Consider the following 27831-nt stretch of genomic DNA (forward strand, 5'->3'; position numbering starts at 1 on the left):
AAATAGCCAGTGATAACTGTATCAATATCATTGGCAGGGAAGTGGTTAACACTAGGGCGCAATCAAGGGGTTAACTGTGTTCCCCAGGTGTGTTTTAACTATGGGGGGATGGGACTGACTAGGGGAGGAGACCAGTTGGTGTTCCTACTTAGTAGGAGCACACAATCTGTCTCTACTCCCCTGAGAGAACAGGGATTTGTGTGTTTACACAACGTACAGCTATGACACCTCGCACAGGGGAGCCAACTTGCTGCAGTATAACTGCGGTGTCTGGTCTGGAAGAGGTTAAAGTGTTACTAAACCCAGCAGCCTATATTCACTAGATCTGGTCTCCCACAGTATACAGAACATAGAAATGCAATTATTTTAGTAAGTTGAACTTCTAAATACCTTTTCTCATCAGCAGCATATAGCAGTCTTGTGACTTCTATCAGTGTCTGGTTAAAGCATGTAGGAGGAGTTTTCATTCTCCCATGATTGTCCTATGAGGCTACATGGCCCCTGACCCTCTGTCTGGACAGTGCTGATTTGCCCTGTGCTGATCACATGCACTCTCGCAAAAAACAAAAAAACTCTCTAGCAATACACACCAAGCTGAGCATGTGCAGCTTGCCTTAAAGGCTCTGTTCTATCAGATAATATATTGGGGACAGTGAAAGAAGGCGAGGTTAAGAGAAGACAATATCAGACAGCTTTTTTTTACATAATGCAGAGGAGTAACCCCTTAGGTTCCACAGTGAGTATAAAAAGCATGCTTTACTGCATATACAGACTGATTTTACTGTTGTGGGTTTAGTAACACTTTAAGCTGTAGACACAGTGGTGAACATTGCTGATCATCAATCATTTACAACCTTTTGCTTTTTTAGTATTTTTATTTTATTATTATAATTCCAGGCAAACCCTATAAAAAGGTCAGCGGAAGTGGCGCCCGTGTGCCCTCTATGGACGGACCATCACTTAAAGAAAAAACACCCAATAGGGGGAATTCCATTTGTCTGCCTTCTCCCCCTCCTCTTTAAGGTTTGGCACTTTTGTTTTGTGAAGGGAGGGGGGAGCAGGTTCCTGATTTTTACAGGTGCCTGCTCCCACTTCCAGCCAGATCTTCCGAGCAGAAGTTGGGACCCCCTCCTTCCACTGCAGCCTTCTGGGACATGTCACAAGTTCCAGAAAGCTGAGGGATCATTCACAAAGTGCAGCCGGCTCATGCATATGCAGTCACCATAAACCACCCATCACATTAAAACACATCCGCCTAAGGTTCAGCACTCATACATCACACAGAATGTTAACTTAACGAGAGTCCAAACGCAGGTCGTAAAGGTAGTGCGTTTGTCTCCACAAAAGTACAGAAATACCATGCGATCTGCTTGAAGTGCTTCTTTTTCTTATAGTGCATGCTCTGTTTTTGGTGTGGTCCAGTGCGATTTAGCCCATACAAAATGAATGGGCTCAAATCGCACCACATGTGGAATGCACAGCACATTGCTATGTGATTCCTGGTGTGAACCAGCCCTAAGGTTCTTTTGTAATTGTCAGGCTGGTTTAACTGATATATAAATGCAGATCAAAGCACATCTCTTGGATCTGCAGATGAATGGAACAGAGTAGATTCAAAAGTAATAATACTTCATATCTCTTTATCTTGTCTGAACAGTGTTTATAAATACTGTGTCTATTTTTTTTTACAGCTGTTGCTATATTTACATAGCAACTCCTGCCTTTTGCCCACATGCTCTGTGTATTTTGATGACCTTTTTGTGGGTGTGTGAAGCATGCCTAATGTCCCCAGCTGCTTAATTAGTTGCTGACCAATAAACTTCTATTTCCTACTAATTCCATTTAAAAACATATCAGGGACTGATAGAAGAGAGTGCACCAACTAAAAGCATTGAGCTAATGACACCACAGCACTATTATTAGACACGGTTCCCACCAACACGACTTTGAAATCACGCTAATTCAGTGCAATTTAAAAGCTGCACATCACTGCTAATTTCATTGTAGCTTGCAACTTCATTTAACAGAAGTCTATGCAAGAAGTAATGAAATCAGTAAAAAAATAATGCAGGAACCTTTTTCATAATTGCTGTGACATAAGTCACGACAATGTAAATGGTTCCATTGCAGGCAACAGGATGCGACTTGTCATGCGATTTGGAACTGTCAAATCGCATGACAAGTCGCACTGGTGTGAACGGGGACTTACAGTCACATAACGCTTAACGTCCTGCTGTCCTTTCCCAAGGTAATTCATGGAGCTCTCCTATAAAATAGTTGAAAAGTCTAAAGCACATACACACGATCAGATCATACTAACGGTACACAATTGTCAGCCAACAAACACGAACATAGTGACGTACTACGAGGAATTTCAGCTCTTGATCGCCACCCTTTGGGTACCTTCTGCTAATGTCGTATTTGGGGAGCATTGATTCTGAGCATGCGTGTTTGTGCTTTCAACTTTTGTGTGACAGACTTGTGTAAACATGATAGGAAAATCTGACAACAGACCGCTGTCCGCTGAAAATTTACTAGCCTGCCATCCAACATTGGCAGAAAGTTGGACAACAATTGTCTGATGGAGCGTACGAATGGTCGGATTTTAGGCAAACAGTCTGTCATCACACAATTCCCTGCTGAAAATCCCATCGTGTGTACGAGGCTTTAAAGTGGAAAGGATTTGAAGGAGGCTACATTCTGAGATTGACAATGTAAAGTCACATGTCAGGTCTAAAGATGGGCAATGAGCCCCTATAGACCTGAGAGATGGGCTCGGGCATGTTCAAAATCCCACATGCCCGATCCTGCCAGGAAGCCGAAACTGCACAGCGCTAACCACAGGCAGTGAGACATTTCCCGATCTGTGCAGCTATGGACCAGGAAATGTCTCCCTGCCTGTGATTAGCGTTGTGCAGTGTCGGCTTCCTGGCGGGATGGGACATGTGGGATTCGAACACGCCCGAGCCCATCTCTCAGGTCTATAGGGGCTCATTGCACATGCATGGTCAGTGCTGGGGATTTCAGTCTGGGAGAAATAAACAACAGAGGAGGCTGCAGATGTAAGTAATGAGTGTTTAGTAACAACTGAGCATTATTACTTGTTTTAGGCTTCATAAATAGACCTTGAAGTAGTGTATTCTCATGCTTCCTGATATGTGACAGTTTTTGTCCACAGTTATAACAAGTTATGTATATGGTATAGGAGTTATTATCTGACAATCTTGGGTATTTTGTGCAATACAAGTTTGGTTTTATATTTTACTTTTTGTGTGTTCACAGAAAGATGCCTTCAAGACAGGAGGAGTCACTGACATGGATAGTGGGAAGCCGTTCCCAGAACATATTCAGAGTGTGAATGCTTACCTGGGGTAACTAAAGTTCCTCTGAACTTTTTGCCTTTCCCATAGAAATGTATATATTGCATATATTTTGGCCAGTTACAGTATATATTCTTTGACATATTCTGCAGTGTTGTGTTTTGTAGAGAATCAGCCATATCAAACCTTGTTCCCACATAGATCTTACAGCCTAATAACACTCACCCACTTGTTCTCGCTCCTCTGCTTACTCAAGGGCCACAATGGACTGATGCAATTTATGTATGTTCTCTGATTGTCAGAGCACACACTTGCACACATTGTTATGGAATACAGTGCTGCCATATGGGGTATAAGCTAGTAGTGCCATGTGCCATGAAGGTTACAAGTTTGGGTGGAGCCAAGGCCACAAGGTTCTATATGTGCAGTATAAATTAGCACTGCATGTCTGAACTTGGTGAATCAGTGCTAAAACCAATGAAAATTTGCAAAGTTCAATAATCCATAACTAAAGTTAAAGTGATATTAACGTAAATTTTTTATTTCTTTTCTTCTTAAATGAAAATTTTTATACATACCTGCTCTGTGCATTGCACAGAGTGGTCCCTTACCTCTTTGGTGAACAAAGACTTGTGGGGCACACCCTAACTATACATCACATAAAAGATGGTGCTGCTATAAGACCGTGCAAACAGAATAAAAGATTACAGTGCACACATACAAAAATGGCATTTAAAATCCTACAAAGCTATTTAAAGCACCTGAAAATAGTAAGCAAATATGGGGATTTTTTCACACCATATGACCATACAGTGCTTAAGCCCACTACTGCATCAAAGTACCCCATTTTTATTGGGTCCTACACTAACCATAGAATGAAATATCCCACTTCTCAACCATGGGAGAAATACACTCCTCTTTATGGGAGAACTAAAAGGACTCCTCCTATAACTCAGGTGGACACTGATTAGAAGTACTGGTGGGGGATGATGGGGTGCTCCATTCCAAGGGGTCTGGTCAGGACCCATATAACAGACAAAGGCTTTGGGGGCACTAACTATGCATCACATTAAAGATGGTGCTATAAGACCATACAAACAAAACAAAAGATTACAGCGCACACATATGAAAATGTCATTTCAAATTAAGGATGAGCTCAGGCGTGTCCGCAACTCCACATGCCCGTGCCTGCGGCCGCCATGAAGCTGACACTCCGTAGCGCTAATCACAGATAGTGAGACATTTCCTGATCTGTACAACCGCGGATCAGGAAATGTCTCACTGCTTGTGATTAGCACTGTGGAGTGTGACCTTTCTGGCGGGCGCGGGCATGTGGAATTGCGAACACGCCTGAGCTCATACTTATTTAAAATCCTACAAGGCTATTTAAAGCACCTGAACATAATAAGCGAATAAGCAAATATAGGGATTTGGTTGCACCATATAGCCATATAGTGCTTAAGCCCACTACTGCTCCAAAGTACCCCCTTTTCAGTGGGTGACATTTTTTGTGCACTGTAATCTTTTGTTCTTTGGTGATCCCCCACCGGCTCTCTCCACTCCTCTTTTTCGATTGCCACCATTGCAAACTGTGTGCTATGAGGTATCCGTGCTGGCACGCGCCCGTAGACACACACAGCACGGCTCAGCCATGCCTCCAACTCCCTCCTCACATGATTTGATTGGCAGTAGCCTGAGCCTGTGGCTACTGCTGCTCTCTGTGTAGCCGGTGAATCCAGGAAGAGAGAAGAGGGGGGCTACCAGCAGCGACAGTGCTGAATCATGAGAGGTGTCAGGTAAGTCTTTGGGGATGGGGGGAACAAGTAGTGAGGTATTTATTTATTTTTTAACTTAAAGGAGAAGTATAGCCAAAGCTATTTTTGCCCTAATTCTCTTATAGATCACAGGAGTGCAGTTGATCCTGCACTCCTGTGAGCCGCAGTCGGCTGACGTCTCTCAACCTATCCCAGCTCTGGAAAGATTCTGACTTTACAGTCGGAATTTATCCAGATGCCACAGCCCAGTGCTTCAGTGGGCGCTGGAGGAGCAGAGCAGAGAGCCGGTGACTGTCAGTCTCCGTCTCTCTGCAGACAGAAGATTCAGAACCGAGCAATCAGTAGTCTTTGATTGCTTGGTTCTCAGTCTTAGAAACAGCACTGGACAGATGCAGCATCCACCTAGGTGAGTATAATTTTTTTTCCACAACTCCATACTTTTATTTTATTCCCTGCAGTAAAGTAAAATAAAACTTAGACTTTAGAACCACTTTAAAAGTGAACTCCTAGCAGAGGAGCAGCACTGTAATCATAAATACATTATTTAATGTATATGTTTTTAAATGCAAGCAGTGTAAGTATCTGAATTTGACCTGGAATCAGCCTCTTGTAGCCCCTGTACAGAAGAGATCAGAGAGAAAGAAGGGGGAGCAGCACAAAGAGCCCATCAGGTGTGGTGGAGTGCAAAGGAGCATCTGATAGGAGAGGAAGGTAGAGATACAGAGTGATGAGCTCATCTCCTGCTGTTCAGTCACACGTTGGAGTTAGGCCGGGTTCACACTGGTGCGTCACGACACTCGTCCTACTTTGGATCTGACTTTGCCCTGCGACTTGAAGTCAGAGACGTGTCCGACTTCAATGAACGGGGATCTGACTTGGATCCCCGCCAATACCAGGCACTGTGTTTGGTATGACTCTTGAGGGGAACTCCACGCCAAATTTTTAATAAAAAACCGGCATGGGTTTCCCCTCCAAGAGCATACCAGGTCCTTCGGTCTGGTATGGATTTTAGGGGGAACCCCCTACGCCAAAAAAAGGCATGGGGTTCCCCCCAAAATCCATACCAGACCCTTATCCGAGCACGCAACCCAGCCGGTCAGGAAAGGGGGTGGGGACAAGCGAGTGCCACCCCACCCCAAAGGACCTTGTCCCCATGGCCGTTGGTTGTCAGGGTCTGCGGGGGGCTTATCAGAATCCATGAGCCCCCTTTAATAAGGTGGCCCCTGATCGTGCCCCCCTCACCCTATGTGAATGAGTATGGGGTACATCGTACCCCTACCCATTCACCTGGGGAAAAAAAAGTGTAAATAAAAAAAACACACTAGACCGTTTTTTAAAGTAATTTATTAGGCAGCTCCAGGGGTCTCTTCTGACTTGGGGGGTCTCTTCCGACTTCTCCGCTCTCTCTGGCCTTTTCTCCTGGTCTCCGGTTCTTCTCCCGCTCTCGGATGTCTTCTGCCAGGCTCCTCTGCTATCTTCTGCTCTTTTACCTGCTATTTTGCTACCGTTGGCCCTGTCTTCTCCGTTGTCTTCTTCCCTCCGGTCTTTTTCCGATATTGACACAACGCTCTCTCCCACTGTAATGCTGTGTGCGTGTCGTGCGAAACGACTTATATAGGCATGGGGCATGGTCACTGGGTGATGTAATCCGGTAACGGTTCAGGAGGAGGTGGGCGCTCGCTCATCCCCACCCCCTTTCCTGACCGGCTGGGCTGCTTGCTCAGATAAGGGTCTGGTATGGATTTTGGGGGGACCCCCCCAGCCTTTTTCTCGGCATAGGTGGTTCCCCTTAAAATCCATATTAGACCGAAGTATGCTCTTGGAGGGGGAACCCGTGCCGGTTTTTTATTTAAAATTTGGCGTGGAGTTCCCCCTCAAGATCATCAGAGCACAAGTCGCATGCCAAAGTCGGATCAGGCAAGACGGCGATCCGACTTTGATCAGACTTCAATGATATTCAGTGGGCTAAAGTGGGACCAAAGTAGTGCAGGGAGCATTTTTAAAGTCGGAACGACTTGTGTCGGACCAGTTAAGACGGCCCCCAGAGGGAAACATTGATTTTCACACGTCATGCGACATGATCTTCCAATGTTGGAGCATTTGTCGCACCAGTGTTAACCAGTTTCCTTAGGGAGGAAACATAAATTGAAAGTGGAACTGCAGCAGAGGAAGATTCGGTCCCTTCTCTGCCAGGCAGGGCTGTGCTGCATAGCAGATCTGTGTAAATCATAGGACTGGATGGACTGAAAAACAGATCTTTTTGCCTAGTAAAATAATTTTCATTTTAAAATAGTTTTGCATTTTATCTGTAAACTTAGCGTTTTGCCTGGAGTTTAGCTTTAAAGGAAATTCATTTTAAATTAGCATTGTAATAACAGTATAAACAATGGTTATAGTTAACAATTCAATATAAGCTTAGTTAAAAAATCTCCATTCATGCTGTGAGTCCTGCCTGCCTCCCATGGTACCTTGCAGCCTTCAAGCAGTGATTCTCGTACTGATACCGCCTCTTGAAACTCCTCCTCTCAGCACCTCTGAAGTTCAGAAGGCAGGCTCTATGACTTCTGTGACACAGCAGTGCCTACACCCAGGGCATAGTAAATACAGGTCACAGAATTCAAACTTACAAAGTAAGTTTACAAACTTTTAAAAAAAAAGTATCCAGGACTTGTTTACCCGCTTTTCTGAGGGTAGGGCAGCCCATTGAAATGAACAGGCTGCCCTACCCACAGAATGCAGACCACACAAGAGGGAACCAGGTCAAACGTGATCAGATCAGTGTCATTGTAATCTTTGTTGGTGTTTTTGTGTAAATGCTGCTACCACAGTAAGGGTTTGTTTACACTTGCTTCAAAATGTGGCATTGGACACACTTTGCATAAGTGCCAGCAATCAGTGCCACCTATCAATGCCCACGAGTATCACCTATCAATGCCCACCAGTGGTGCCAATCAGTGCCTCATCACTGTCACCTATCAGTTCCGATTAGTGCCACCCATCACTGCCAGCTATCAGTGCCACCTCTCAATACCCTTCAGTACCGCTCATCAGTGCCACCTCTCAGTGCCCACCAATGCCACCTATCAGTGCCCACCAGTGCCACCTCATCAGTGCCCATCAGTACTCCCTATTAGTGCCAATTCAGTGCCGCCTTATCAGTGGCCATCAGTGCAGCCTATCAGTGCCCATCAATGCAGCCTCATCAGCATACATCAATGAAAGAGAAAAATTACCTTGTTGCAAAATTTATTAACAAAATATAAAACGGTTTTGTATTTTTTTTTTTTTTTTCAAATTCGGTCTTTTTTAATTATTTTTTAACAAAAAATAGAAAACACATATGTGGTCAATTACCATCAAAAGAAAGCTCTATTTGTGGGGGAAAATTGTAAAAATTTAATTTGGGTACAGTGTTGTGTGACCGCGCAATAGTCGTTCAAAGAGTGACAGTGCTAAAAGCTGAAAATTGGTCTGGGCAGGAGGGGGGTTTAGGTGCCCAGTAAGCAAGTGGATAATCATTATATACGAGGATGCCACTTTTTTGGAAACCCATTACTAGTCCCTATAAAAAGTGGCTTTTAACTTCCACTGAGGGCTTGTTAAAGTAGTTTGTGTGTTTGGCATAATGTCATATTGTCCCACTACATACAGTTTTCCTAAAGCGGAAAAGCTTTGTGATGTGTGGTGTGTACAACAAAGTTACATGTAAAATATATATTCTGCGTCTAGATCACAGTCATTAGTGCAATGCTTCCTAGAGCTTTGGCTCTCACACAATGAAGGGATCCTATTGTTTACCAATCCTTTTTTTTTTTTTTTTTTTTTTACCTAGACCAGTCACAAAACTTTTTGAACTCTGTTCACAGGAATGAGCAAGGGGAGAGGAGGGATGGATAAACAGGATATCCATGGCCAATTGCCTTGTATTCTGTTTACATGAATGGATGAGGGAAGAGGAATGGCAGATAAACAGGATCTCCCCTTATCCATTTACTGAACACCTTGTATTCTGTTCAGAGTACAAGGTATTCCATATATAAACAAGAAAACATCTGTTTACCAACCTCTCTTCTCCCGTTGTCCATTCAGAGAATGCCTTGTATTCAGTTCACAGATTATGAGGCATTTTGTAATTAGACAAGTGGAGAGGAAAGGGAGAGTACACAAAAGAATCCCTGATAAATAAAATATTTATTTTAACTTACACAGCAGCAATCCAGACACATGAAATACATCTATATTTAATGTTGATGTACACACCACATATCTCAAAACTATTTTTCCTAGAGTTCCACTTTAATTAAATCATTTTTTGAGTCTGTTGCAAAGATTCTCCCTGAGTATTAATAGTAAGGCAGTGGTTGGGAGCCTGCTGTTACTGTCAAGACCTCCGGGTATGAATCTTTGCAACCGATTAACAAAAAAAGGATTTGTTTAAAGCACATCTAAACCATAACAATGACATTCTCTGTATTGGTCCCTTTTGTCCTAAGAAATATACCATTGATAGCATTTTGCTGTTTCTACATGGAATAAAGGCTGCACACTGATGCTGTGTATGCAAAGTGGGTACGTGCTCTAAAGCCAGCCATATATTTTGGTCAGTTCTGCAGGGACCAGCTGAATTTCAGTCCATGTATGGGCAGGTTGGTTGTACACAAGTCAATCTATCAATCGTATTGTTTACAATCAGCCTTTTGGAAAATGTTCTCTCGATCAGCACTGCAAGATATTGCAGTGAAATGTAACAAAATAGCTTAGCGGGAGAATTCCCCCATCCACATTGAATATGATTCCTGCATGTCCAGTTTCAGATAGTCCATAGATGATGCAATGACCACATTTTGCAGGAAATCAATTTGCTTGATTCCCCAATCAACACAGTCAATGGTTTTGGGGGAATCCCTCCCACGGATCTATTGTGTTCTCCTGGCAGGGAGACCTGGGGAGCCGTCCCTTCAAGGAAAATAGAGTGATTAATGCTAGTGGCCATAGCTGCTGGCAATAATCACATGTAAATGTTCGACATGCTGGTTGTACCCAAGTCGATCAATGGATCAACTTTGGTGCAATCAACCTTCCCATATATGGTTTGAAGCTCAGCCAGTCCCTGCTAAATCGACCAAGATTTGAAACTATGGGTGGTTTTTACGCTAGGCACCTGATTTATCTGTGTCAGGTGGGGGATTCAAGTGGTGTAGATTCAAAAACGACCTATTAGGCCCCTTTCACAGTTGTACCACTTGTCCTAGGATTTGGGACTGCAAAGTCACATGACAAGTAGTCCCCCATGATTTCCAATGATCACCATTCATATTGGTATGACTTCAAAGTAGTCCCTGCACTACTTTTGTCTGACTTTGATCCTACTTCAGCCGCTTGAATATCACTGAAGTCGGATCTAAGTCGGGTCACTGTCTTAACTGATCCGACTTTGGCATGTGACTTGTGCTCTGATGATCTTGAAGGGGAACTCCATGCCAAATAAAAAAAAAGTAATGGATTCCCCCTCCAAGAGCATACCAGGCCCTTTGGTCTGGTTTGGATTTTAAGGGGAACCCCCTACGCTGAAGAAATGGCATGGGGTTCCCCCCAAAATCCATACCAGACCCTTATCTGAGCACGCAGCCTGGCAGGCCAGGAAATGGGGCGGGATGAGCGAGCTTCTCGCCCCACTCCTGAACCGTACCAGGCTGCATGCCTTCAACATGGGAGGGTGGGTGCTTTGAAGCACCTTGTCCCCATGTTGATGAGGACAAGTGCCTCTTCCCGACAACCCGGGCCATTGGTTATTGGGGTCTGCGGGCGGGAGCTTATCGGAATCTGGAAGCCTCCTTTAACAATAGTGCCCCATAGGCATGGGGCGGGGTCTGCTAAAAACAGATAGATGGGGATCCCTTTGCCATCTGTCTAGTTGTGGATTAGATCAGATCAATGTCGGATGTAAACGGCAGGCAGTCCATTTCCATCCAACAGGTCATAGAGGACAGTGGGCTGTGTCCATGTCCGCTCTGCATCATGGACCTATCATCCACCTGCTCAACAGGGATAACGAGCCCCAAGATAAAATAAAGATTATATTTTTGTAAGAAGAAATGTTATATGTACAAATGTGTAAAATATTTTCCTATTTGATTGTTCTATTTAGTGTGATCTGCATTGACTTCTGCACACATAAGTGCTGACAATGTAGCAAGATGTGTTGAATCCAAGGTCTGCGCTGAAGTTGCACATAGGGGATCATTTACAAAAGGCAAATCCACTTTGCACTACAAATGCACTTGTAGATCTGAGAGGAAGATCTGAAATAAGGGGAATCTCTGCTGATTTTATCATCCAATCATGTGCAAGCTAAAATGCTGTTTTTTATTTTCCTTGCATGTCCCCCTCGGATCTACAGCAACTTTATTCCAAGTGCACTTTCAGTACACTGGTAGTGCAAAGTGGATTTGCCTTTTGTAAATAACCCCCAACAGTCATCTTCTTTTGAGAGGGAGAGGACTTGGTAATAACTGTTAAAATCTGTGAATATAGAAATATGGGAACTGTCACTGCGGAACTCATTTCAGGCTCTGAGGCTGTCGCCCTGATCCTGGCTTCAATGCTTTCAGTCACTGGACTGCAATTAGCATGCAGTCAGTGTACTCAAAAAGTCTGAGCAAGAATCAAGATGACAGCTCGGGATCCAACATGTTTTAAAAACCAAGTCACTGAGTGTAGCTCTTTCTATCTTTATGGGTTATCGTTCATTTGCTGAAATTTCATGTGCTTTAGGGGTGAAAATGGATCACTGTGCAGTGAAACACACATATAATTATTACGTAACATATTTTACACTTATGTAGAAGGTTTAATCATGCTAACCATGTGTTTTATGACTATATTAAGGAAATTTTCTGAAAGTGTGACTAAAGACAGGCAATGTAGTAAAATCATCTCCAGTGGTGCAGATCCATCTGTGTTTGTCTTTTGCTCTTCTTTGTATTTTTTGGTTACTGTTTCATATTATGATAGAAGCGTATTGACAGAACATTTTCCATCTTTGTAGGGCAAAACCAATTAGCAGGGCTTTGGATCTTGGGGCAGACATTGTTATTACTGGAAGATGTGTGGACAGCAGCCTCGTCTTGGGACCACTAATACACACTGTATGTGTACTTTTTTCTTCTATTATATGATAAACATTAAAAAACGTAGGAGAACTTTGCAACAAATACCTTTTAGGGCTCATTCATTTGTGTCATGCTCTTCGAAGGGTGATCCACACACTCTTCAGAGAACATATGACTAGCTAGGGCATTGCAGGGCGCTTGCAGAGAGGCTCTATTTCACTTTCAAAATTGACAGGGGATATAATTCTTGCCACTGGATGTGTTCACCTCTGGCCACTGTCTCTGGGGGGCAGTAAAAGTATGGTTCAACTGTGGGGTTTACACCAACACCCCCAACCTCCCATGTGAACGAGCCCTTACTGTTGCATTGCTCTGTTACAGTTAGTAATTTATTCAGTGTACTAACAGCACCAACAGCCTTCAGTGTTAAGATATGTTATCATGGTTACGTGATCATTTAAATGTTTGGGGTTGTATTCGAGATGTGCAAAGAGAGATCACACAAATACCTATAAGTATAACATTTAATTAAGTAATGACAGATACAAATAACAAATGCAATAATATTATAAAATATAATTTATATAAATATAAGAATTCTTAAAGAGGAGGTCCACCCAACGCTGCAAAAATGAAAAGCCAGCAGCTGCACATACTGCAGCTGCTGACTTTTAATAATCAGACACTTACCTGTCCTGGAGTCCAGCGATGTCGGCACCGCAGCCTATGTTTCCATCAGCTGTTGGGTGCATGCCACCTCCATTGCGAGGAACCTGGCAGTGTAGCCTTACAGCTTCACGCCAGAAACTCTGCTGCGCATGCGTGAGGCTCCGCTCCTCTCTCCTACTGGCCTGGCAGCAAGGGAGGGAGGAGGAGGGAGCCCAGGCGGTGACTTCAATAGCCGCAGCTGAGGCTCCTGGAAGTGGGAAAAGGATACCAGTGAAAAACGAGTATCCCCCCCAAAAAGGTGTCAAGTGGGGCACCTGAGGGGGGAAGGTGTACAACGAGCAGAAGTTCCACTTTTGGGTGGAACTCCGCTTTAGCTAAAGATGCCTTTTCACCACGGAGTTCTGTCCACATACGTGGCGTTGCACCGATAATCACACCAGACGCATGCATGATGCAGCTCTGGAGATTAGACTGAATATTATGAGTTCTAACTGTAGTATATACATGTCGAGTTGGTAGGCTTTAACTAGACTTTGGAAACTTGCTGTCTTAGATATTGTGAGACAACTTTAATAAGGAAATATTGAAATATGCAATTTCCCCATTATAAGAACAGCACCAAAGTCACGAATGCTTTATAATTTTGATAAAAATATAACTGCATTTTAGTGATGTCACTCTGTTGCAGTTAAGATTGTATAATTTGTACTCCAGACTAAAATTACTATGAATCTTTAGTAAAATGCAAAAGTCTTTTTACCCACTTTTTGGACCTAGTAATATAGTTTAGTGCCAAACAATGCAATCTTTAAATTATGTTTTTGGCAGTGAGCTCTTAATTATAAGGGCTTTTTTGTTTCCTTAATTGGAAAGTTAGTTTGAAATATCTATTGCAAAATAAGAACATAAATCAAAGTGAAAAAGAAAAAAAAGAAACAACTACACCAAACACGACCACAAGGTGGTGGTATGGTATCTCTTGCGTTGCCTATTATTTTTACAGCACAGGAAACATGGTAATGATTCATAAGACTATAATGGACCATTAATAACTTTGTGGTGCCAAAAACAAGTTAAAAGAACCTATGCCAGACAACACAACAGACCCACAACACCTAAAGTGTACATAATCCCAAGAGCAAAAAAATGTATATTGCAGCATACCAGTCTTTAGATTCAATGGGTTGCATTTGTTTTGTTTTTAGGCATTTTTCTTCTATTTTTTTAATCTGGTAATCCTGTTGGCAGCACATGTCCTGTTCTAGGCTAACAGTTTAGGATTTCTGGCAGGATCAACAGGTAATTTTCTGTACTTGCAGCAGATGTACTTAACCTGAAAAATGAAAACAAATGCAGCCACCACATCTAAGGGACTGTTAAGCTGCAATATATTACACTGTTGTTCTCAAGTTAAGACATACCTTAATATATATATATATATATATATATATATATATATATATATATATATATATATATATATACCGTATATACTCGAGTATAGGTCGATCCGAATATAAGCTGAGGCCCCTAATTTACCACAAAAAAAATGGGAAAACGTATTGACTCGTGTATAAGCCGAGGGTGAGACATGCCTGTCCATCACTGTGTCCATCCCTGTGTGTCCATCCCTGTGTGTCCATCCCTGTGTGTCCATCCCTGTGTGTCCATCCCTGTGTGTCCATCCCTGTGTGTCCAGCCCTGTGTGTCCAGCCCTGTGTGTCCATCCCTGTGTGTCCATCCCTGTGTGTCCAGCCCTGTGTGTGCAGCCCTGTGTGTGCAGCCCTGTGTGTGCAGCCCTGTGTGTCCAGCCTACCTGTGTCCTGAGCCTGTGTCCTTCTGCATATACGGCGGCCATGCCAGGATCGCCGCACCTCTTCTCGTCTGTGACAGACGGCGGCCATTCCCCTGTTCAAAAGCCGCGCCTCCGTCTGTGATAGGCGGAACACTCAATTTCCCAGCAGTCTGTGTTCCGCCTATCACGGACATCCTCTCATCCTCGTCCGTAGTATGAGGATGAGCGGATGTCCGTGATAGGCGGACCACTGACTGCTGGGAAATTGAGTGTTCCGCCTATCACAGACAGGGAGGCGCGGCTTTTGAATAGGGGAATGGCCACCGTCTGTCTGCTCGACACGCTGATCGGGTAGACAGACGGCGGTGACTCGAGTATAAGCCGAGGGGGGCACTTTCAGCCTAAAAAAAGAGGCTGAAAATCTCGGCTTATACTCGAGTATATACGGTATATATAATTTATGTAGTATTTTTACAGAGAACATTAAACTACTGGGACTATAATTTTTTACTAGGACTATATTTTTGTTCTTGTTACCATTATGGTTTTCAAAAGGGCATTTAAATACAATAGGGAAAGCTAACAGAGACATTAAGACTATATTAACCCTGTCCTGAGTGCTCAGGTTGTGATTGTACCAAAGCATGTTGGTCAAGCACTGCTACATGCCTGTCCACCATGTTCCTATATTGTTTCCTTTTAGAAATATTATAACATACAGTATGTGTCATTATTATTACGTTTGGTAATATATATTCTGAATAACTTTAATTACGAATATGAATAAAAATTTCTCTACTTTTTCCTTTGTAGTTTGGATGGAAGAGAAATGACTTTAACTTACTCGCATCTGGAAGGTAAGCGCTAAAAAGAAATTTAATATAAAAATGTGTGTGTATATATTCAGTTGTGCTCATAAGTTTACATACCTTGACAGAATTTACAATTTCTTGGCCATTTTTCAGAGAATATGAATGATAACACAAAAACATTTCTTTTGCTCATGGTTAGTGTTTGGCTGAAGCCATTTATTATCAATAAACTGTTTACTGTTTTTAAATTATAATGGCAACAGAAACTATGCAAATGACCCTGATCAAAGGTTTACATACCCCAGTTCTTATTACCGTGTATTGCCCCCTTTAACACCAATGACAGTCTTTTGTGGTATTTGTGGACGAGGCTCTTTATCTTCTCAGATGGTAAAGCTGCCCATTCCTCTTGGCAAAAAGCCTCCAGTTCCTGTAAATTCTTGGGCTGTCTTGCATGAACTGCACATTTGAGATCTCTCCAGAGTGTCTCAATGATATTGAGGTCAGGAGACTGAGATGGCCACTCCAGAACCTTCACTTTATTCTGCTGAAGCCGATGACAGGTCCACTTGGCCTTGTTTTTTGGATCATTTCTGTGTCGGAATGTCCAAGTTCATCCCATGCACAGCTTCCTGGCTGATCAAATCTAATGTTCCTCCAGTATTTTTTGATAACATACTACATTCATCTTGCCAACAATTTTGACCAAATTTCCTGTGCCTTTGTAGCTCACACATCCCAAAAACATCAGCGATCCACCTCAGTGTTTCACTCTAGGAATGGTGTACCTTTCATCATAGGCCTTGTTGACTCTGCTCCAAATGTAGCGTTTATGGTTTTGGTTTCATCACTCCAAATGACTTTGTGGCAGAAGGTTTGAGGCTTGTCTCTGTACTGTTTGGTATATTGTAAGTGGGATACTTTGTGGCATTTGCGTAGTAATAGCTTTCTTCTGGTGACTCGACCATGCAGCCCATTTTGCTTCAAGTGCCTCCTTATCCACACCGCATGTTTTCAGAGAGTCCTGTATTTCACCATGGAATCAAATACTTTTTTCCCTCGCTGTATGTGTGTGTGTATATATATATATATATATATATATATATGTTATATACACATGGAAAACCAGAACATGGAGTGTTCTGCTGGGGGGGGGGGGGGGGGGGTTGTACTTCTCATCCCCCTGGTCCCCATGTCAGAACATAACAGCTCAGAGGTGGAGATCTTTCTACTAACATCAGACTGTTGGTACAGCAGCCCTGACCGGAGCTGTCAATTGTTTTTGGAAAAAAAAAACTATAAAGCCTTCAGATTTACCAAAACCATATAATATGAGGTCAAACCTTAGGAGTTTCAATTTGTATGCAATCAGGCAGGCCCTTGCACTACATGGTTTTGGTAAATCTGAAGACAAAAATCAGCAGAAAATCTGATAGTGTATATGGGGCTTTAGTGTGTATCAGGCTTTAATCTGGCCATACATTGTATGAATCAGCTTCAGGAACCTGATGAAATTTGTGTGGCCCTGTTGGCTGCCTCCCATCTGACATCCCTCGACTGAAAACTGATCGGGTGGGTGGAAAATTGTTGGCCAACAAGTGGCTCCATCCAATCAGGTGCTGCCACTGTTCAAGTATTTTGACTGCTGTTGGGTCGTCTGTCAAAATACAATAAGCACAGCAGGAGATTTGTCCATTGGCACTGTATAGCATTGATGGAGGAATCCGGTTGTTTTGAATGAAAAAAAACATCAGTGTATGGGCCAGCTTTACAATATACCCCAAGCAACACCTACCGTAATTACAAATGTCCCTAGACAGAAACAAGTTACAGTAACCCTCTCTGGCAGGACCAGAGACATAATAATTAGCACGGACAGCAATGAATTGACTGTAACAAAGATGAATTGTCATTCATCTACCTGCATCTGTGTTGTCAGTTTGTAAATATTTTTGTGTGTAGTTTAGCTAGGTGGGCTTTAATTGAGTGCATTACCTATCCTATTCCATAGACCTGCAGGCTTTCCTCCTGTATAGTGACCACTTCACCAAAGTCACCCCTCTTAGCCAGTTGTTTGGCCGCCCCCTTGCTGATGTCTTCATGTACGATTTAGGACCAGATGTCCTTAATTTTTTGTGATGATGTTGAGGGCTAGGAGAGGGGATAACGAGAGCACCAGCTACTACGGGACTGAGATGTAAGGTAAGCATTTGTCTTTATTAAAACCCCCAGACCAAATAAGCATTAAATTGTGTACCGTATATACTCGAGTATAAGCCGAGATTTTCAGCCTCTTTTTTGAGGCTGAAAGTGCCCCCCTCGGCTTATACTCGAGTCATCGCTGTCTGCCCGCTCGATCAGCGTGTCGAGCAGACAGACAGCGGCCATTCTATTCAAAAGCCGCGCCTCCGGCTCCGCCTTCGCCTGTGATAGGCGGAACACTGAATTTCCCAGCAGCCTGTGTTCCGCCTATCACGGACATCGTATCATCCTCGTACTACGGACGAGGATGATACGACGTCTGTGATAGGCGGAACACAGGCTGCTGGGAAATTCAGTGTTCCGCCTATCACAGGCGAAGGCGGCGGCGCAGCTTTTGAATTTTACAATGGCCGCCGACGAAGAGGGCACGGGACGGAGGCAAGGCAAGGCACGGCACGGCACGGGACGGGACGGGACGGGACGGGGGCAAGGCAAGGCACGACACGGGACGGATGCAAGGCAAGGCACGGCACGGGACGGAGGCAAGGAGGCAAGGCACGGGACGGAGGCTCGGGACAAAGGTAGGCTGGACACACACACACACACACACACACACACACACACACACACACACACACACACACACACACAGGGATGGATGGAGACACACACAGGGATGGATGGATGGATGGATGGAGACACACACACACAGGGATGGATGGATGGATGGATGGAGACACACACACACAGGGATGGATGGATGGATGGATGGAGACACACACACACAGGGATGGATGGATGGATGGACACACACACACACAGGGATGGATGGACGGACACACAGGGATGGACGGACACACAGGGATGGACGGACACACAGGGATGGACGGACACACAGGGATGGACGGACACACACACAGGGATGGACAGGCATGTCTCACCCTCGGCTTATACACGAGTCAATAAGTTTGCCAGTTTTTTTGGGGGTAAATTGGGGGCCTCGGCTTATATTCGGGTCGGCCTATACTCGAGTATATACGGTATATGTTGATGGAGGGAACCATTTTTTGGTTTTGGTGCAAGCTCAGAGGTGGGCATTATTGTAATAAACAATGCTAAAATAAAGAATTCAGAAATGTGCAGTAATCCTGAAATAACAACATAGTTTGCATTCTGATCTAGTGTGTATCTCTTTATCTATTTGCAGCCTAGCTGGTCATCTAATAGAATGTGGTGCCCAGTGCACTGGAGGAATATACACAGACTGGCATCTAGTACCAGACTGGTAAGAAATCTTATTTTATATATATATACATACATAGTCATTAAAATCGAAAGCAAGACTCCTGTCCCACAAGTGAAAATGTTGCTAATTTTGCTACACAAGAGAGAAAAAAAATTCTTCATGACCTCCCAAGGTCATATGGCTCATTCCCTTGGATCAACTACTACTACAGGACTACTTTATGTGTTAAAGCTTGTCACAGCTTAACTGCTGTTACTCTGATGCCCCGTACACACAATCAGACTATCTGGAGAACTTGGTCTGGCAGACAAGGGTCCGCTGGACAATCCGCCTGTGTTTGGGCTCCGGCGGACTTTTTTTCCCAAAAGTCCGGCGGACTTAGAAAGAAGTTTTGACTCAAAATTGTCCACCGGACTTGGCGGTCCAGCGGACAATCCGGCCTTCTGTGTGCTAGTCCACCGGACTTTTGAAATGAACGGACTTGCCCGCACACGGAGAAAAGTCAGTTCATTTTGAACGTGGCTCCAGGTAGATGGGACTAGCGAAGAAGGTCAATGTCACGGCCTCCATCGGCGAGATTGACACCTCGCTGGTCCTGTCACCTGGTATAGACTTAAAGGGGAAGCCCTACGCCAAAAAAACTGCATGGGGGTCCCCCCCAAGGTCCATATCAGACCCTTATCCGAGCACGCAGCCTGGCCGGTCCGGAAAGGGGATGGGGACGAGCGAGCGCCCCCCCTCCTAAACCGTACCAGGCCGCGTGCCCTCGAACATGGGGGGGTGCACCTTGTCCCCATGTTGATGAGGACAAGGGCCTCTTCCCAACAACCCTGGCCGTTGGTTGTCTGGGTCATGCGAGCAGGGGGCTTATCAGAATCCGGGAGCCACCTTTAATTAGGGGGCCCCCAGATACCGGCCCCCCACCCTATGTGAATGAGTATGGGGAACAATGTACCCATCACCCGGTGACCCCGCCCATTTTCCCTATATAAGTCACCGCACAACGCTTCCTTGTCATTGCGGCCAGAGACAGCGTTGAGTCAACATCTCAAGGAAGAAGAGAAGAAGCAGAGAAGGCGGCGGCGGTGACAGAAGACCGGGCCACCGCTAGTAAAAGAGTTATAGGAAGAAAGAGGAGGCCCGGCAAGAAGAACCGAAGAGGGGGACAAGACGAAGAAGAAAACACAACACAAGGTTTTAAAATAAAATAAAATAAAGACGAAGATGAAAGCTGGCTCCTTCACTAGTAAAAGAGCTAGCAGAAGATAGCGGAGAAGTCCAGCGAGAAGACCCCCCAAGACGAAAGACCACCGGAGCTGTGCAATAAATTATTTTAAAACCTTGTGTTGTGTTTTATTTACACTTTTTTTCACCAGGTGAATGGGTAGGGGTACATTGTACCCCATACTCATTCACATAGGCTCCCGGATCCCGATAAGCCCCGCCCGCAGACCCCGACAACCAACGGCCAGGGTTGTGGGGAAGAGGCCCTTGTCCTCATCAACATGGGGACAAGGTGCTTTGGGGGCCCCCCTTCCCCAAAGCACCCCCACATGTTGAGGGCATGCGGCCTGGTACAGCTCAGGAGGGGGGGGCACTCGCTCGTCCCCGCCCCCTTTCCTGACCGGCCGGGCTGTGTGCTCGGATAAGGGTCTGATATGGACCTTGTGGGGGGGGGGCCACGCCGTTTTTTCGGCATAGGGCTTCCCCTTTAAGTCCATACCAGGTGACAGGGCCAGCATGGTGTCAATCTCGCCTCCGAAGGTTGCGACATTGACTTCCTTCGCTAGTCCCGTCTACCTGGAGCTGCGTTCAAAATGAACAGACTTTCCTCCGTGTGTGGGCAAGTCCGTTCATTTCAAAAGTCCGACAGACTCCCGCCATAGTCCGGTGGTTTTTCCGCCACACCTAGTCTGCCAGAAAAGTCTGGTCGTGTGTGGGCAGGTCCGCTCTTTCGGAAAGTCTGGCGGACCTCTGCTTCAAAGTCCGGAGGTTTGTCTGCTGGACTAAGTCCATTGGATAGTCCGATCGTGTGTACGCAGCATTAGGAACACCTTCCTAAACAGGTGGAAAAATCATTATACTTCTATGTAAAAGATATGTGCCCTTGTTCTTTGTATGGTCTTTTGGCTAAAAAGTGCATTTCATAGCTAGATATATAGATAAATAGGTAGTAGGGTAAGGTAAAACCCCAAATAAATATTAATAATAATGTGCAAGCTAATAAAAATGAATGGGAGGCTCGGCATGGCTTCCGCTGCTGTCAGTCAAGCTTTGAAGAAGGGATGAGGCCAAGACCCTGTGTCTATGGACGCACACAGCCCCGACTCTGGATCAAGCCCACATGAGTGCCCCCATAGCAAGCGGCTTGCTATGAGGGCATTTATAGAAGCGGAGGATCCAAGATCGCCAGCGAAGAACCATAGAAGAGGAATTTTGGGGCCGCTCTGTGCACAGCCATTGCACAGAACATGTGAAGTCAACATGTTTATTATTTTCAGAAAAATATTGAATTTTTCAACTGCTTTAAAGCAGTAGTAAAGTATATATATATATATATATATATATATATATATATATATATATATATATATATAATATATATATATATATATATATATATATATATATATATATAAAAATCCTGTTCCAGGTTATACTAACACAATATGGCAGACTAACTTTTCAAACAAAGCCCTCCAGCCACACACTGTCACAGCTGATGCTTCCATCTTCATCTGGTCCTCTTTCCAGGCTAAGCCAAGATGACATCACTCCAGTGCATGCACATGGGAGTCAAGATCATGACAGTGAAAGTGAAGGAATATCCCCAATTTTGGGTTGTCACTAGAACAGGAACAGATGGGAAATCTTCCAGTAGGGACTCTACTAGTTCTGATGACCCTGGTAACAACCAGGGATTCTCTCACTCTGGAGGGATTTCTTATTCTTGTTTTGGCTATGGGACAGGATATGAAGGAAAGTATGCCAGGTGGGGCACATATGGCAAAATAAAAACGTGACAGGGTATATAACCCTCCCTTACTTTTTTCAAAATGAAATAAAAATGTTTTTTACTTAGTTCTAATTTCTAATTTTACTGGTCATTTAACCTTCCATGTTGTGATTTTGAGAACCTTCTATGATATGCCACTATGATACTGATTTTTAATGCTTCTAAAAAGTTTGTGTCATCAGCAAGAATGGTAAAATTGTTATCTTTTCCATTCCCCTGATCACTAATAAACAAGTTGTGCCCTGAAGTACAAAACTACTAACATTTAAAACAGGCAATTTAAAACATGTTGTGTTATTTAGTAATCTTTTTGTTTTTGCTTTCCCATTGTATTTTACTGTTTGTTCTGCACTCCTGTGTCCTGTTTGTAGCAGAAAGTGGGCTGAAAGTGGTTGTAAAAGCAGAAGGTTTTTTATCCTAATGCATTCTATGCATTAAAATAAAAAGCCTTCTGTGTGCAGCAGCCCCCCTCAGCCTCCATAATACTTACCTGAGGTCCCTCTAGCTCCAGCAATGTTGTAGGAATGTCTCAGCCGTCCGGGACTCCCCTCCTCATTGGCTGAGACAGCAGCGTGGCGCCATTGCCTCTCGCTGCTATCAAAGTCAGTCAGCCAATGAGAAAAGAAAGGGGGCCGGGCCGCAGCTCCGTGCCTGAATGGACACAGGGAGCTGTGACTCGGCTTGGGTGCCCCCATACCAGGCTGCTTGCTGTGGGGGCACTCAACAGGTGGGAGGGGCCAGGAGCACAGAAGATGGACCCGAGAAGAGGAAGAATTAGGCTGCTCTGTACAATTCCACTGCACAGAGGAGGTAAGTATAACATGTTAGTTATTTAAAAAAAAAAGACTACAATTACAATCGGTGTGTGATCGCTCGGTTCTCAGTGTAGTGCCCTATGCATATGATCCAAAAATCAAATGACAGATTGCCTGTTTTTTGCATGATAGTTGTATATCGAATCTGACGAGTTTACTAAGGTTAAGGAAATTATCCTATGACAAAATAAATAAATCAGAAGTGATGTCATGTGTTATAGTGTATTTGTATTGTATTTTTTACGACAACTGTACTGATTAAATGAAAATCCTATGATCTGGTATCATACGAGAAAAACTTTTGTGCATGTCCGGTGAAATAATATCGGATGAACTGTCGCCATCCTCTCTCGAAAGCTCTGTACTAACAATCCGATCATGGTATTTTTCGTCCGATTTTCAGATCAAAAAGATGTGAATGTGTCCCATAGGAAACCATGTTAAATGAACTGTAGTGTGTTTCTGCAAAAAGCACCAAAAAACGCATTGGTGTGAACCAGGCCTAGTAGCAGCAGCATGCTTTTATTTATATCGCCTTTCATGGGGTTACAAAATCTAAAATTAGCCCTTTATAGTACAAAAGAGCAGATGAATGCTACTATAAGGGGTTCATTCATACTGTGAAACAGTGAAAGTAATAATATATATTACTTATATCATATATATGTAGCGGTACCCCCGTAGGGGCTGCTGATTTGGTTACTTAGCAATCCGCTAATCACCCTTCTGCCAGACTCCCCCACGATCAGTTAAGGCATTGAACAGTCATTTGCTCGATATTGCTTCGTTTGTTACAGGATACAACTTGGGTGGAATAAGGGGATGAGATGCCCATAACATTTGGTATATTACACGGCAATACTGAATAGCCTTGGCTTGGAAATTGTTGTACATCTAGTATTCTTAGCAAACTATTGAATCACCACTTCTTCACTTCCAATTTTGACAAGGAAGAATCACTCTGAATAATTCCACCTTGCAGACCATAATGATGTTGCCTCAGTGAATCAAAGAACCAGAGGCCTACACAGCCTCTCCTTGATAGATCAATGAATCAGACAGCCATACAGTCTTTTGGAAGAGTATTACCAATGTGCTAACCAGACCAGAGATAGCATGGTATCTCCCCCCGATGGTCTGACACATGGTAATAGGTGGACTACTGTTCCCAGCCAGTCCTTTACTGTCAATGCTGCATTCCCCTGGCCACAGCATTCTGCACTACTCTTGATAACTTCTCTTCTGTTGTTCCGTTTACACTGACCTTTAGCTACTTGGTAGTTCTGTGTCCCCGGTCACAGAACTCTGGTCTACTCTCCTCAGCTCTACCACTACTTCTATATTGATCTTGTCCAGCATTCAAGTCCTGTGTTTCCCGGTCACAGCAGCTTGATACTTTTTTTGACGAAAATCTTTATCTAGGGTTTTCTCTTAGCGGGTTCCTCCACCCCTCCTCCGCTCTCGGCGCATCCCCGCGTGGGGACGCCCGCCAACAGCACCTCAATACTCCATGCTGTCTTTTACTACTTTGTTGAAACTTGTTGCTCCCTGGCAGCATGTGACCCCAGCTTATATTGGAGGCCTGCCCCCTGCCAATACCGAAATATAATTGGTCAGGGCTCCTCACATGAGCTGCCTGCCACTCAGACTTTAGGTCTAACCTCTATTCCAGAACCATCTTTCTGAAAGCAAGGGAGGCATCTCTGAATCAAAGCACAGGTGACCACACCCACCACTACATTGCCAGTCCCAAAATCAAAATAGACAGGCCCAGCATGCAGCATAAGCCTGCCTAAACTTACCTGCAGATATCCTGAACTGAGAAAAATCTTCTAGGTAGTAGGAGCTACATATATATATATATATATATATATATATATATATATATATATATATATATATATATATATATATATATAATACACCCAGAAGTAGGATATATGGGCATTTAACTTGGAGTCAGACATGAAGCTATATAAAGGGTGGAAGGGAGATATAAATATTTTATATTAACCACTTACAGACCGCCCGCCGCAGTTTTATGGCAGCTGTTTGAAGGAGGATATCATTGTTATGGCAGCAGCTAGCTGCCATAACCCCGGTATCCCCTTCTTCAGCGGGCAGTCCACTACAAGATAAAAGTGATACAATCAATCAATTAAACGCACCCTGTCCCGCCACGCTCACGAGCAGAAACGAACGCATACATGAGTAGTGCCCGTATATGAAAACGGTGTTCAAACCATACATGTGAGGTATCGCCGCGATCGGTAGAGCAAGAGCAATAATCCTAGACCTTCTCTGTAACGCAAAACATTTCAAGGGTAACATTTTGTCGCCATTCCATGAGCGGGTGCAATTTTGAATCGTGACATGCTGTATCAATTTACTCGTCGTAACATTATCTTTCACAATATAAAAAAAAATGGGCTAATTTTACTGTTGTCTTATTGCAATGACCGCCATTTAATTTTCTAGGGTGTTAGAAAAAAACAATATATAATGTTTGGGGGTTCTAAGTAATCTTCTAGAAAAAAAAAACAGTTTTAAACAAGTGAACACCAAAATCTCAAAACAAGGCTGGTCCTTAAGTGGTTAAAGTAATACTAAAAGATGAGCCTTTTTTTTTTTTCATGGATATAATCATTTTAAAAATAATGCACAATACTGGTAAAATGTAATGCCTTGTATTACCTCCAGTCTATCAGCCTCCACCTTCTCTGGATTCAGATGCTGATCTTCCCTGCACACAGTCTTTAAAGTGGAGGGTCACCCTAAAAAAAACATTTGAAAAACAAAAACAATTTAACTTAACCAGAAATGTATGTTGCTAGACAGATCTTCTTAATCTGCTTCTTCCTACTCCGCGGTGATCTTCAGTCCTCTTCTCCTCTCGTTGTCTTCTGGGGAATGGGGCAGTGTGTTCTGAGAACTGTGTGTGTCACAGAACACAGCGCACCCCAATCACAAAGCGATATGCGACTCGCGCATGCGCAGTAGGAAATGTGCAGTGAAGCCGTAAGGCTCCGCTGCCTGTTTGCCTTAGTATGAATGGTGGTTCCGGGACCCGAGAGCCGAGGGACGGGTCGGCCTCGGACGGCCAACATCGTGGGCACCTTGGATAGGTAAGTGTGCTTATTAAAAGTCAGCAGCTACAGGGTTTTTCTTCAGCTGGCCCTCCCCTTTAAAGTGATTTTTTTTTAAACAACAAACATGTTATACTTACCTGCCCTGTAATAGTTTTGCACAGAGCAGCCCTAATTCTCCTCTTCTGCCCCCCCCCCCCCGACTCTTCTGGGTCCTCCTGACTTCAGAGTGCCCCTATAGCAAGGTAAAAAAAACTTCTGACTTTGGAACCACTCACTTCCTGCCCAGGACTACATGTCCCATGAGGCATTGCTCCTCACACATTCACATTCACAAGTTCTCAGGCACTTATTGACATGTATAGATGGTATACTCAGCTGTATGTGTGCTGCACTGTATTTCCTGATATGTAAACAAATAATGCATTCTATATGCAGGTCAACTAATCGGCTGGCCAATTAATCAATTATGAAATTAGTTGACAACTATTTTCATAATCTATTAGTTGTCGATTAATTGATTAGTTGGTTTCGGTCCCTAGTCCAGACCACTTGTCTTACAGTGAACAGAACGATGTTTATTAAACATACACGTGCATGGGACATTCTCCAGGGGATGTTCTGTGACAAGGGTATTTATACAATGTAGAAAGCACGTACCGTATATGATTAGTCAACAGACATTATATAAATATGCAGAACAAGTTTCTAAAGTAGCCAAACTATAAATAATAATTAGGTCAGGTGCAAGATAAACAAGATAACTTTTGACACGTCCAAAATAACCTATGGCATGTTATCAGATGTAAATGGCAATAGAACAGTTACACGTTCCTCAGTATTACCATAAGACCCCTTTCACACTGGGGCGTTTTTCAGGCGCTTTAGCGTTAAAAAAAAGAGCCTGTAAAGCGCTCGAAAGAAGACTCATCTGCAATCCCAATGTGAAAGCCCAAGTGCTTTAAGAGCCCTTTCACAATGTCAGCACCCGAAAAACGCAGCTTAAACTAGCAGCGTTTTACCAGCGTTTTTCGGGCGCTATTGGGGTGCTTTTAACCCCTGCTAGTGGCCAAATAAATGGTTAAAAGTGGCCACAAAGCGCTGCTGCCAAAAGCGCTTTGCAGGCGTTTTGCAGGTGCTTCCCATTGATTTCAATGGGAAGGGGCGCTTTAGGAGCGGTGTATTCACCGCTCCAAAAGAGCTGCAAAGAAGCTGCTTGCAGGAATTTTTTTGACTCCCTGCCAGCGCAGCGCCTCAGTGTGAAAGCACTCAGGCTTTCACATTGGGATTACAGTTGCGGCTTCTTTCAGGTGCTTTACAGGTGTTTATTTTAATGCTAAAGCACCTGAAAAACACCATAGTGAGAAAGGGGTCTCAGTGTAAAAGCACTCGGGCTTTCACATTGGGATTGCAGATGAGGCTTCTTTCAGGCGCTTTACAGGTGCTTTTTTTTAATGCTAAAGCGCCTGAAAAACGTCCCAGTGTGAAAGGGGTCTAAGAAGCCATACAGAGGTCATGGCCCAAAAGGGAACTATTGCTTAGCTCTGGCCTGTTTAATGTTTATTTGATAGGTTAATTTCTTTATCACCATGGGGTCAATTAAAAAGAAAGTTGTGTAGACCCGATGAGTAATGCCGCGTACACATGATCGAATTGTCCACCGGACCACATTACGCCGGACAATTCGATCATGTGTGGGCTCCAGCTGACTTTTTCATCGTAAAGTAAAGTAGTTTTGACTCAAAATTTGTCCGCCGGATATGGCTTTCAGCGGACAATCCATTCGTCAGTGTGCTAGTCCAGCGGACTAAGAATGATGCATGCTCAGAAGCAAGTACGAGAAGGAAGCTATTGGCTACTGGCTATTGAACTTCCTTTTTCTAGTCCCGTCGTACGAGCTGTACGTCATTGCGTTAGAAATCACCGGACTTTCGGAGTGTTCGTGTGTGGCCAAGTCCGTTCGTTAGAAAGTCCGGCGGATTG

General features: G+C 43.8%; 1 protein-coding gene across 3 annotated transcripts in view; it reads left to right on the forward strand.

Moving 5' to 3' along the window:
* Positions 1 to 27831, forward strand: part of LOC143975087 (uncharacterized) — a 161331-nt gene that overhangs the window by 38645 nt on the left and 94855 nt on the right. For all 3 annotated transcript variants that reach the window (XM_077477078.1, XM_077477079.1, XM_077477080.1), the window contains exons 6-9: positions 3283 to 3371; positions 12144 to 12243; positions 15485 to 15528; positions 18893 to 18970. In XM_077477078.1, coding sequence (XP_077333204.1) covers positions 3283 to 3371; positions 12144 to 12243; positions 15485 to 15528; positions 18893 to 18970 — 311 coding nt within the window. The remainder of the gene's footprint in view (positions 1 to 3282; positions 3372 to 12143; positions 12244 to 15484; positions 15529 to 18892; positions 18971 to 27831) is intronic.

The sequence above is a fragment of the Lithobates pipiens genome, unplaced genomic scaffold (genome assembly GCF_037356315.1).
Source record: "Lithobates pipiens isolate NorthernLeopardFrog02 unplaced genomic scaffold, aLitPip1_a1.2 Scaffold_13, whole genome shotgun sequence".
Classification (NCBI taxonomy): Eukaryota; Metazoa; Chordata; class Amphibia; order Anura; family Ranidae; genus Lithobates; species Lithobates pipiens.